This window comes from Calonectris borealis, chromosome 1, assembly GCF_964195595.1.
Source record: "Calonectris borealis chromosome 1, bCalBor7.hap1.2, whole genome shotgun sequence".
In the NCBI taxonomy this organism is placed as follows: Eukaryota; Metazoa; Chordata; class Aves; order Procellariiformes; family Procellariidae; genus Calonectris; species Calonectris borealis.
In genome coordinates this window covers 65410021-65423057 of record NC_134312.1, presented here as the reverse complement: position 1 = coordinate 65423057, position 13037 = coordinate 65410021, and the positions used below count along the sequence as shown (strand labels likewise).

Here is a 13037-nt window from a genome sequence, read left to right as displayed (position 1 = left end):
AGACAAGGATTCCTTAATCCCTGATGTATGGAGGAGCCAAGCATAACTGAATTTTTTGTCTTCCTTTGATTGCACCCCCACTTTTAGAAGCTCTGTCTTAAAGAAGTGATGCCTTATGGGTGGGGAAAAAAGGAGAATATTCCAATTAGAAACAACCTAACTTCTCTGTCACATCTGGCCTTCACTCGATAATCCCTTGAGCACAGCTCATAAATAATGAGCGCTTGGAGACTGGCTGTACAATTCCGGAGCATTCTATTGACTTCCAAGGGATGCACAAAAGGATAGTACATATCCTTAAGGAAAAAGCATGTGCTGTTTTCTTGGTGTTCTATCAAATGTGTATTGCTAGTAGTTTAATGACTATTTATTGAGTACTGCTGGTGGGGTATACAGGGCTCAAAAAGAATTGCTGCGTATAAACAGAACTGATTTTTGTCTGTTTCTTTCTTTATCATTACCCTGCTATCCATTTCATACCTTTTGTCATAGCTTTATGTGATACAGATTAAAAATATTGTGATTTGAAAAAAACTGAGGAAAGTACAAGCAAGCAAGCATCAAGAGACAGCCTCATCACATTAAAAAAAACCAAACCACCACCCTTTTTCCAGGTACAAATAGTCAAGAGGATGTAAAAAAAACCACTTTAATCTCACTGAAATGGAAAAAAAAAATAAAAATTATACACATCTAACTAGATAGCCAGATGCTCAACTGAGGTGAGTTTACTAATTCCATTGACTTCAACAGACGTACCCTTTTTTTTTTTTATTGGCAGACTAATAACTTCAGTTTGATGCAGGGCCAAAATCTTTGCAAGTGTTGACAAAAAAAGTAACTGCAGCGTAAGAAAATTAGAGGGAGACATGAAACAAACTTGTTCCATAAACCTCACAGAAGCATACCCAGGTGGAACATGAAGATGGAAACATAAGTAATTTCGTGTGATCTGACTCCTGCTAAATCACATCTTCACCTCGGGTTATAAGAATTTCATACCCTCAGGACTGGATTTTTTTATTTGGAATAGGGTTTGAAATAAGCAACTATTTTATTGCTAGGAAAGAAATCAATATGCAGATCCAGTTCCAAAATTTTCAAGTCATTATTAGTTTTATAAGAGGACAAAAAGAAAAATGCATCTGAGAACTTAAAAACTCTAGATCTGGATTCAAATCTTGTGTCTTTGTCACATATTTAGAGGTATCCTTTTGGGAATGTTATTCCTAAGGGGATATTATATGTTGCAAGGTGTTTTCATTAGCCAAATCTGACTGGTCCTTCCGCACACATCTTCTACCTTTAAACTCTTTCCAAGTAGTTTTTCTGGGATCCATTTCCTAAAGGCAAAGGGACTAATTTCATGATGGTATCTGTTTTGTTTTCTTTCCTCTGCAGGCTTAAGTGATAATTGGGTATCTTGTTAGCAGAACAGAAATGAATAACTCAACATACATAAACTCCTCCACTGAAAATGTGATGGCTTTGGAGAGTCCCTATAAAACTGTTGAGGTGGTCTTCATCGTCCTGGTAGCAGGGTCTCTCAGTTTAGTCACCATAATTGGGAACATCCTGGTCATGGTGTCAATCAAAGTCAACAGGCACCTACAGACTGTCAACAACTATTTCCTGTTCAGCTTGGCCTGCGCTGACTTGATCATCGGCATTTTTTCTATGAACCTATACACCCTCTACACTGTGATAGGCTACTGGCCCTTAGGGCCTGTGGTGTGTGACCTCTGGCTGGCTCTTGACTATGTGGTCAGCAACGCCTCTGTAATGAACCTCCTCATTATCAGCTTTGACAGATACTTTTGTGTCACCAAGCCTCTGACATATCCTGTAAAGCGGACCACTAAGATGGCAGGCATGATGATCGCAGCTGCGTGGGTGCTGTCCTTCATCCTGTGGGCCCCTGCAATTCTTTTCTGGCAGTTCATTGTGGGAGGAAGGACTGTCCCAGATGGGGATTGCTATATCCAGTTTTTTTCCAATGCTGCCGTCACTTTTGGCACTGCCATTGCAGCCTTCTATTTGCCTGTTATCATCATGACTGTCCTTTACTGGCAAATCTCTCGAGCCAGTAAGAGTCGGATAAAGAAAGGGAAAAAGGAAGCTGCCCAAAACCAAGATACAGTTTCCCCCAGCCTTGTCCAAGGTAAAATAGTGAAACCAAACAATAACAACATCCCAACCAGTGGGGATGGGTTGGAGCACAGCAAAATTCAGAATGGAAAAACCACCGGAGAGACTGTGACGGAGAACTGTGTTCAAGGGGAGGAGAAGGACAGCTCTAATGACTCCACCTCTGTCAGTGTGGTCGCTTCCAACATGAAAGAGGATGAAGCTGCCAAAGATGCCAGCCAGGCTTCTGCCTCCCAAGACCATCTCAAAGCAGAGAACTCCAAGCTGACATGCATCAGGATAGTCACCAAGTCCCAAAAGAGTGACTGCTGTGCCCCCACTAACACTACCGTGGAGATTGTAGGCACCAATGGGGAGGAGAAGCAGAATAGTGTAGCCCGGAAAATTGTCAAGATGACAAAGCAGCCAGCCAAAAAGAAACCACCTCCTTCTAGAGAGAAAAAAGTGACAAGGACTATTTTGGCCATCCTTCTGGCCTTCATCATCACCTGGACCCCATACAATGTGATGGTGCTCATCAACAGCTTCTGCACATCCTGCATCCCCGGCACCGTATGGACCATAGGTTATTGGCTCTGTTATATCAACAGCACCATCAACCCTGCTTGTTATGCGCTCTGCAATGCTACTTTCAAGAAGACCTTTAAGCACCTTCTTATGTGTCATTACAAGAATATAGGAGCTACAAGGTAAAAATAAGAATAAAAATAATAATGGAAAGGGTGAAGAAGTTCCAAATTAAATTTAAAAAAAAAAAAAAGTCATAGCACTTTATGCTCTTCTACGGAATGTGCAATCCAGGATGTTAGTGGAAATACTGACATGGGGCATCAGCTCCACCCCTGAGAACTACACTTAAAAACATTTTTTTAATTATTGAAAATAAATCTTGAGGACGTGGGGATGTTTGAGGAATTATTCAAGTGTGTGGACTGGAGGCACAGTTCCTTGCTTTCTGAGAGTATTCTGCAGAAGGGCTTTAGAGTCTACAATTTTTGGTCATTCTGTGTAAAATACTTGTTCTTCTTTTTTTTTTTTTCTTTTTTTTTTTTCTCTGTCTGTTTAATATGTCTTCATCTAAGTGAAAAAAAAAGGGAATTTTAACAATAACTGTGTGGAAGAGGCATAGGAGTTTGGAAGATCATTACATAATCCAAATGAATCATGGTAGAAGGTTTCTAAAGCTCAAAGTTGTTTAAAGCTTTTTTGTCACTGTCATGTAAGAACCTTAATGTTAGGTAAATCATGATGAAAGTTGTTTTATGTTGTTTATGACACTACCATTTCCAAAACTGCATCAGTTCTGAAAGTGTACTTATGCTCAACACGTAACCATTGCCTAACCTGTCTATCATTCAAAGTCTGCTGCTTGCCCCCTTCTAGGGGCTTTTGTTCCGTGATTCCTTCATCATGTCAAGATAAAAGTGAAAAAAGGCAGTCTTTTCCAGATTGCTACATCCCAAGACTATTTCAGCATCCATGTAAACCAAAGCTTTTGAGACAATTTTGTTCACTTTGTTTGTCATATAACATCCACCCGTGGATTTGTCTTTTACCTCCATCAGCCTTTTCTTCCTTTTTGTACCAGGGCACGAAGACTGAATATCAAAAGAAGTTGTAAATTCGAAGGTCTCATCCAGTCAGCCACCATGGTGGCCAAACAAAGGGCCTCAGCTGAAGAATAGAAACAAGGTTCTTACTAGGAAAATGGAGGTTACATCCTTTTAAAGTTGGATGTACAGATGAAGAGGTATGCTGAGGCTCCACAGAACGAATAGTTAATATTAGATGACCATGCTCTTGACCAGTCAAAACATGATTCACACTCATTTATAGAGGAAAAGAATAAGATGGACTGATGTGCCCATGTGGATCAAGCTCTGCCTAAGCCCTTAGTGTGAAACCAGGGTCCTTCCTGGGTGTATCCTGGACAAGATGTTTACTTTGTGGAAAAGATACTGGCTACATTGCCTTTTGTACCAGCTGGGAGTAACATTTCACTGTAAGCCAAGGGATAACTAATAAAAAGGCAGAGAGGAAAACAGTGATTACACAAAACCAGATAGTGAAATAGTCTGGATGGGGGGCGGGCAGGGGTCAAGTTCAAATGTTATCTGCTACTCTACACCAGCTCACATTCAGATTATTTCGGCCTGGCAAAGAATTTACTATTTCAATATTTGATATTTACTGTAGCACAACTGAGCACTGTGTGGATAGGACGAAGTGTATCAGATTACTGAAAACAGCAATTGTCTGTGAGTTATGCATATTCTAGTTACCTCCTTCTTAGTAACTCTAACTTCCAGGCACTAGTGAAGGTACAACTACAGATTTTGTTACCAAAAAAAGTAGCTTGCTGCATAGACAGTGTCCTGAGAGACTGTCTTCTGGAGTGAAAGCCACCTACCAAATAGGACACCAAATCATTCTGTTATTTCAAGCTGCCACATTAGAGTCTTCCAAAATGCACTTCAAAATAGCAGCCTTCAAGATTACAGGGAAATTAATCTTGCAGACTTAAGTTTTACATTTGACAAGCTTATTAGAACAGTGTCAAAGCACTTTGGCAATATGACAATTTTCATGTTTCAAAGTACAAGTTCCTAGCAGAAAGTGAAAATGAGGAGGATTAAACTGCAGTAAATTAAGGCCACATTAAACTCAGGATTAATGTGTCTTAATATGCATTCATTGATTTTATACCCCTAGTGATTTCATCCTAATATATCTAAGTGTCTCCATGCAGCCAAGGATCTCGCCTTGAGTCATATTTACTATTACTATTTTCATCTTCCTGAGGAAGAATTACTCAATGATAAGGCTTGCAAATCTACATTCACTAGGCTAATCTTGAGAAGTCAAGGGGAAGACTTACATGATCATTTCTAGGTCATTCATTCTCTGACAGTGTTAAAAAATGCAGATAAAAACCAAAGATAAAATGAAATCTGTTCATTTTCTAAATCTTACTTCTTTAGAAAAGTTTCATAAAAGAAACACACCTGCTTCTTTCTTTCAGCACGTGCTGTGGGTATCAATAGCAAAGGTACTCAAATTGGGAAATAATGGTTTGTATATTCCTCTTTAATCTTTTAACTCCAGTTTTCTAGCAGGTGTGCAAATCCTTTATTCTGACCTTTGAAGCTGTCACTTGTTCATAAATTATAAATTCCTCTAACAGCTAAGGACATTTCTACAGGTTAAGAAGTGCAAGATATAGATTACAGTTATACTTTTTCATCATGTGATGTGATGACACTCAAAATACCATGCAGAAAAAAATATTTGGGGGCCAGCATTTATGAAATAAACAAACAAAAAAAAGAAACAACTTCAGTTTGAAACTTTCTAGCACTTTTCCCTAGCATCACCCTCACTTTTGATCCTAAAGGACATAGATGTTTTGGTTTGTGTTATAGTATATTTAAAAGGCTGTGTGTTTCCATCTTGTACCAGTTCAATGAAAAAATATTTCCATGGTACCTCCATATTCGTAGACAATTAAACAATGTAAAAATAGATGACATAATGTACCTATGCATGTACAGAGAGGCATGCAAACACACATCCCAAAATGGTTTATATACATGGAAAATAATCATCTGACATTCAAGATATTGCGTAGTATTGTGTCCGTGTTGTGCTCATTGGCAGCTGGTGGGAAGTACAGAGCCAACACTTACTCATGACACTGCCTACCCCCTCCCGGAGGCAGAGCCTGCCCTGAGATACTCTGAAACCTCTCGGGTTTTCAGCTGGTTGTGGCTCAGTAAGACAAAAAGTGGGATAATCTTTCAGAGCCTCAAAATAATTTGTTCTTTTGAACATCTTTTGAGTTCTCATGTCATTCCTTTGTGTCCCAAACCACATCCACCAGGTTTCACTTCCCTTCTGAGTGAAAGTTCTGCAAGATGTAGATGTCAGTCTTGAAGAGCAGCGCTCCCTGGGGACCTCCTCCGGCTTCCCCGGCTGTCACCTGCACCCCGACGCCCCCAAGGTCCCAAGTGGCCCTGCTGCTGGTACTGCCACATCTTCACCTTGGACTTGGCCAGAGGATCCCAGCGGCACATCCACACCATGTGTGCTGCACTGGCCACTTTCGTTTCACATAGAAATTGAGAAAACTGTGCAGGTGACTCATGAGGAAAAAAAAAAAAACCAACAAAAAACTGCAGTTAGGACTTCTTGCCCTCTCCTTTTCTTCCTCTAAATTATTTCCAGAAACCGGCTAAAACCGAAAAGACCCAACCAACCCTTTACGGTAGCCCTGCTGCAGCAGGATCTGTCACGTCGGCAGATCCATAGGGAGTGACTTGTATTGTCACAGGCCAAAACTACCTTCACTCTCCAGGGAAAGAACAACAGCCTGAAGATATGTCAATCCAATTGGCACCTTTTCTGAGTATTAAAGACATCTGTGGTTAAAAAAAAGAAGGAAAAAAGAAAGAAAGAAAGAATGAAAGAAAGAAAAAAGCTGAAATTGAGAAATCTGTTTTGCAGCGAAGACAAAACCTAAAATTTCTGTGAGCCTTCTGTTTGGGATTTTCATTTGATTTACTAGGAATCGTGAGGATCTATTCGGAGATAGCAAAGTGTTTGAACATTGCCTGATGAAAAATAGTCCAAAGCCAACAAACACATCTATATAGGTCAGCTTTTCTTTCTTTCTTTCTTTTTTGTCTCACTAATGCTCATGGGGATGGGAGTGTTCAAATGGACCCCAGGGATCAGTTGTTTGGCATCCACAAAGCATGAAGGGGACAAAAGCAAGTGCTAAATCAATCAGCCTTCTGTTTTGTATTTTTCTGGTGGAGGAAAACATATCGACAAGAGGAGGCATCTTTACCGAGTGTGGCCATGGTAAGAACAGCCCACACACTGGTGAGGAAACCCTCAGGGTGTCCCAGCTGTTCCTGGCCATCCCAGCTGGGACAGGGGCAGGAGGGGATGGTCTTTTTTTTGTTTGTTTCACCTCCAGAAGGATTCAAACATGTCCATGTGTCTGCTTTGCAGTGGGGCTTGCTAGTAAACTCACTGGCCCCTTCCCCAGTTTTGATTAATTTTGATCCCTGTTCTTCATTCCTACGGATGCGACAGCTGCCCCGGTGCTGCCTGTGGATATGGTTCCCGGTTTCTCCTGTGGTGCTGAGGTGGCACACTTTGAATTTTTCACCTCGACTGGCAGCACCTCGCCTTGCCACTTCAGTTATCTAAAACTGATCCTGGTACCAGCCTTGAGGACCAAATAGGTAAAGCATCCTCACATGCATCATGCTGCAAAGCTGACCTGATGCAGCTGAGGGGGGCAGGAAGACCGCTGCTGATATTTGTTTTCCCTCCCTCCCTTACAATAGTTCCTAAAATCTTTAATTTTTGACAAATCAGGGTGCTTCTTGTGAGAAGCTAAAGTCTTCAGAAAGAAACAGCAGGAAAACAAACTGGTCCTGTGGGTGGGGGGTGTTTGCTGTCGGGTAGCGGGTTTGGAGTCTAATAGCCTTTGATATTTTTGAAGATCTCCTCCTAGATGGCTCTGTACTCTCAGCTGGCAGCAGTGCAAGTAGTAGAAATTGAGAAGCTTAAAAGAAGTAAGCTTTTTTTCACCCCTGGGTCTACAGATGTTTTATATAACATGTCTAGAGACACTTGCTAGGGATGTGATTTCTATACAGTACCGCTTTTATCATTCTTGTATATCATGAAAAGCTCTAGACTTCTAAGAAACCTTTTTTTTTTTTTAATTTATAGAAAATCTTTCCCTGAAGGAAGCTGAGAGATGGTCCTTAATTTGCTGTGGCTACTTCTCTCATTTCTCTGCCTGTCTTTCCTCCTTCCTCACTTTAGCAAGTGTCGCCTGTGTTTCAGCTACAGGTGTGCAGTTTCTCTTGCCTTTCAGGCACTGTGAATGCTGATATTCAAACTCGTTAACCCCACCAAAACACTGCCTTCCCTAGCATGCAAATCCCCCTCCACTGAAGCCCAAACTACTGTGCGGAGTGAGAAGTGCCATAAATCCTTTCTGCATGGGTTTTAAACTGGAAGTAAAAAAAAAAACCCCGTGTGAAACAAAGCCAAATCAATTCTCTTCTTCCCCAGTTTTGTCACCTCCATGTCAGAAACAACAGTGGATAATGGCAAAGAGTGAATGTTCTTGTAGTGGAATATCATGCAGCAACATGCACGGATTATTTTTATGCCCTGTGCAATGGTAAGGCAGCCCTCCCTTCCCTTGAATCCCCTTTCATTCCTGTACTTACTAGCAGAGTATTCACTGAGAACCCAAGCCTAAGAATGTAATTATAGCAAGGCTGAGTGGGACATGAATCATTTACCACAACCAATGCAATTATTTCTCCTATGTTTTTATTTCCCTCCTTTTGCTATGGCCTCTTTTGCTACATTGTGGAAATAGTGGGTCACACGAGCATACCAGTCCTCCCAGGCCTCATATTTCGGGATACTGGGTAGACTTGTAATACACATTTCATTCCGGTATTGATCAAATAAAGGGAAACAAATTCTGGTGTCTTTTCAGCTTCCAAAGTTCTGCATAACCTGAAAAGTGCCATTAGGTAACTACTCTTTTTCATCTTTTTATAGTGAGTTTCTTTTTTCTTTCTTTTTTTTTTTTTTTTTTGATCGTACTTGCCAAGAAGCACATAGAAACTGTTTTCTTTGAGATGCTCCAAAGTGCTCTGCCTCTCTGGGAGAAGCGGCTGTGGGCGGTACGTGGGGCAGTATGATCACAGCCCATGTTACAGTGGCCTTCGGAAGGAAGGATTTCGCTGAGTGTTTAACATTTGGACTGTCTCACCTGACAGCACTGAAGAAAGCACAGGGGGACAAGCTTGGCATGCCCTAATTTGCGAAGGGACAGACAGGTCATGGTTCATTGCTTTTCTGCTCCCCTCAGCTCATGTAGGCTGTGGGGAGCAGGGGGAGATTTCTGGCCCCACCGGCCGTCCATCTCTATACCTCTACCCCAAAGACAGCCCTTCTCTGAAGCACATCATGGTAGCAGTGGTAGTAATAATAATAAAAACACTGGTGAGAGTGCCATGGTTGCCAATAAACAGACCTTCTTATATCTTATCCTTTAATTCTGGTGCCACTTTGCAGAGGTGGTTGGTAAGTCAGAAGCTAGCAGTTTGTAAATACCTCTAGATAGTGTGTTTTAACATGACCAACGCCATACCTTGACTGTGTAAAAATTAATACATTATGTGTAATACTATCCAGATAAGGTTATAATGTAAATATATCTACAGTGAATGTCCAATAAATCTTCAAGCTCTATGTAGGAGGAAGAACCTCATCTCTTCTTGAGACTTTTTTTAACTTAAAGGTACAGAAAACCTGTTATTCATTCATATAAAAAACCAACTGCGTTCTTTTCTTCAAAAGAAAATACTACTGCAAGGAAGAAGGGAATGCATAACATGTACGTGATATCCAAAATCATACGATAAAACTGGGAACTGAGGATCTTACAAGTCGGGGACTGGTCAAATTCTTCATGCCGTACATTTGATCTCATATAAATAAGATAAGCACAAGTTTATGGTTAGCTGTATAAAGCTGACTCACTTGATTATATATATACATTATAGAGATATATTTATATATGCTGTATAGACATATACATATTATACACAACATTCATACAGTGAAAGCAAAGTTTGATAAAGTCATAATAACTGGGAATTTGGATGTAATGTTGTGCTCCGTTTGGAAGAAAAAGAATCTGTGTTATTCAGCAACATTCAAATATGTTATACAAGATGAAGGGAGAAGGTGCTTCACCAAAACAACTCATGAAGAACTGAGATGATGAGGGTTTGAAATATCTTGAAGACACAACTAAAATTACATGCAATATATGTGTATGTACTTCTGCTGAGTTGTATTCCTAGTTAAAGCATTGCATTAAACAGCGTATTATAACAATAATAAAAATGTTTTTGTATGTGTTATCTCTGTTTATTTTTTCTTTTTACTGAGTGAACTACCCTGTGAAATGTGAAACTGGGATAATAAGTGGAGAAAAATATTTTCCCTACAGTAGCCACGGGGCTGCGAGACTGTCTGTAGTAATTAAGAGAAAAATTCCAACTTTCTTTTCCCCAGCCTTCTTGGCAAGTGTGAAGTTCAAGAGAGGTCTGGAGTACCACTTTACTTGTCCTTGTCTTCTCCGCGTCCCTGTTCCTCCCTCAGTTCACCTGTCTGGTGACTCTGCTTCCTTCAGAAGATTCATCTTTAACTGCAAGGTCCCTTCAGCAATCTGTTGTGGGCCTCCAATAAGACATTTGTCCATATATTTCTGTCATCCAAGTGTTAAAAGGGAATAGGCAAGACTCTTTTGTAGCTATCCTGTTATATCAAAGCAAAAGAAATTTTTAGTCAATTATGGGGGAAGATGGCACCAGTAACAACGAAATGTATTTTGAGCTCCTTTTGCCTTATGAATTCAAACCTAGCTGCATGGCATACCTAGAAAGCGTCTGGGAGTAGAAATAAAAAAACATAGGCTGCATATGTTCAGCTCCTCAGGGTCTCAGGATACTGTCTCACCCCCACTTCAGGAGCAGACAGGGCTCAGATGCAGCGGAGGAAGCCAGGGGTAGTGGCTGGGGACCATCCCTGCCCAGGTAAATCTGGCTTTTGGTTCACAGTCAGCCTAGCGATTTGACAAGTGATTAAAGAGTGGGCATAGTGGGTGCGTCTGCTCTGTCAGGATCAGGATACTTCAGCCCAGCTGCTCCAGAATGGAAAGAAGTAATTTTAATAAGGTGCTCTATATTGACTTCTTCTTTCTAAATTTTTCCTTTGTTAATATTTGAGGATTTTCACTGATTCCACCTTTTCAGGACTTTACACCTATCTTTGTCCTCTCTGTCTAAGACTTCCCACCACTACCATTTGCTCTGTTGTTTCTTCAGTCCAAGCTCACCTTCAGCCATTTCACCACCTTGCTGTCCATAAGCTTTCCACAATGAAAGCCAGAAAAATCACTTCTTCACCCGCCTTTTTCTCAAAAAAATCAGATAAATTCATGTGTTTGAATATATTCCTTTGCTTGCCCTGTATTTAAGTCCCTTGCACTCTGCAGAGCGTCTACTCTACTGATAGGCTGTAAGGTGGGAAAATACCATTATGTCTCTTTTACAAGTAGATCTTGACAGTCTTGATGGACAAAAAGACTTTTGTCAAGATCACAATAGAGAAACAAATAATTACCTGAACTCTGTTTTCCCAAGCCATAGTCTATGTATTTCTGATTCATCTCTTCCCTTCAGAGAACAGATTACCAGTTTCAGACCCTGCTATGCTAACCATCACAGATCATATGCATAACTCAAATTGTCAGTATACCCCTACCATCCAAATAATTCTCTCACACACACACCATCCTATAATTGCCAACATATGGCTTCAGGGGGGCCTCAAGATGCCAATGGAAGAGGTTTCTGCAAATACGAGGGTTAACTTCCAAATGGGTGGAGTTGCCAATCCTATTTGAAACACAGCATTGCAGGCCAAGACTTAATCCCCTGCTCTATATGTTTTGGAAAGCAGAGTCCAAAAAAAACCTTTTTCCAGCATGCACTTTTTTTTTATTTGTACGTGTTCACTTAAAGTTACAGAAAGCCTGCAACTGAGGGTACCTGTAAATTCAGAGCACTGAAGACAAACTTTTGTTTGTCTTCCCAGGGGAGGTTTAGGCACATTTCACTGACTACACATATTTTGAAAACTTTGTTGCCAGAGTTGATCACACACAGGGGAAAAGGGCCATGGCTGGTGCCAAACTACTCATCTCCCTGCCTAAGCCATTCACTTGGACTCATAGTTTCCCTACTGGTCTGTGAACAAAGTTACCTTTTTCTTTAAAAGAATAGAATCACACTCAAGCACAATAAAAATTGCCACCTCAGCCTCCACATACAGCCAGTAATATTTACAGTTAATGTAATATCTAATAATATTCATCCTCTCCCCTCTGGAGAGACATCTTTAGACAATATGTCCCCTAGACCAGAAGTGTCTTTATTAAGTGCTTCCCTCTGAGGCCTTTTATTAGCAGAAAAAAAATTGTAAAGTGTAACTACCTACTTCTCCCTGAGTTCTGGAAACACCCTGAGAAAATCAATACAGAGAAATGGTGCTATTTTGTAAATCCATTAACTCTGTTTCTGGCTTTTTGCCAACCATTGTATGCACCGTCTAGACATGGGAACCTTCCTGGCAGCGCTAGGAAATTGACTTTGCCACCTTCTTCTCAATGGAGCTTGCCAACACCCAGAACCAGGGAGAATGATAAAACCAGCAAGAATAATAAAACCAGCAAGAATGATATCAAAGAAATGGAGAGACAAAAATACCCCTTTCCTTCTGCCCTCAATCATTGCTCTGTCTTTCCCCCTCCCTCTTCCCCTCCCTTGCTCCTTCCTCCCTCCCACTGCCCCTTTCTTCCTCTCCTGTCTCTGAGGTGTCTCAGCCAGCTCTCCGGGTTCCGCGCTCTCATTAACAGCTTGCTAAAGGTGCTGAATAAATCACTATGAAAGCAAAGCCTTTGGCTTAAAAACGTGAAGCAATGTAGGAGGGAAGGAGGCAAGGAGGAATGTCTCAAAAAGCTCTTGAGTTAATTCATTTAAGTTTAGAGACCAAAGGCTTGCCTTGACTCCCACCATAATCGCTACTACCGTTTCGCCTGCAGTTGAAAAATACTCAGAGGCAGGGCTGCGCGGGGGTGATTGGATCCATATGGCATAGCAGCAATATTCCCAAATGGAAGTTACTGGTGGCAGCTGCAGCTGCAGCAAAGCATTTTCTGGGAGTATGGGCACAATGGATCCGTGGCATCGTAAAATTTTCCCTGCTAAAACTCC

The 13037-nt window shown here is 40.9% G+C and overlaps 1 protein-coding gene across 1 annotated transcript; it reads left to right on the top strand.

Annotated features, from left to right (window-relative positions):
• Nucleotides 1-1032: 1032 nt before the first annotated feature.
• CHRM2 (cholinergic receptor muscarinic 2) lies at nt 1033-3375 on the top strand. Its single transcript, XM_075162595.1, has one exon. It carries the CDS (start codon nt 1441-1443, stop codon nt 2839-2841), a length of 1401 nt encoding a protein of 466 aa, XP_075018696.1. The 5' UTR covers nt 1033-1440; the 3' UTR covers nt 2842-3375.
• Nucleotides 3376-13037: the final 9662 nt, after the last annotated feature.

Coding starts and splice junctions, on each gene's coding strand:
- CHRM2 (XM_075162595.1), top strand. CDS start 1,441: ATGAATAACTCAACATACATAAACTCCTCCACTGAAAATGTGATGGCT.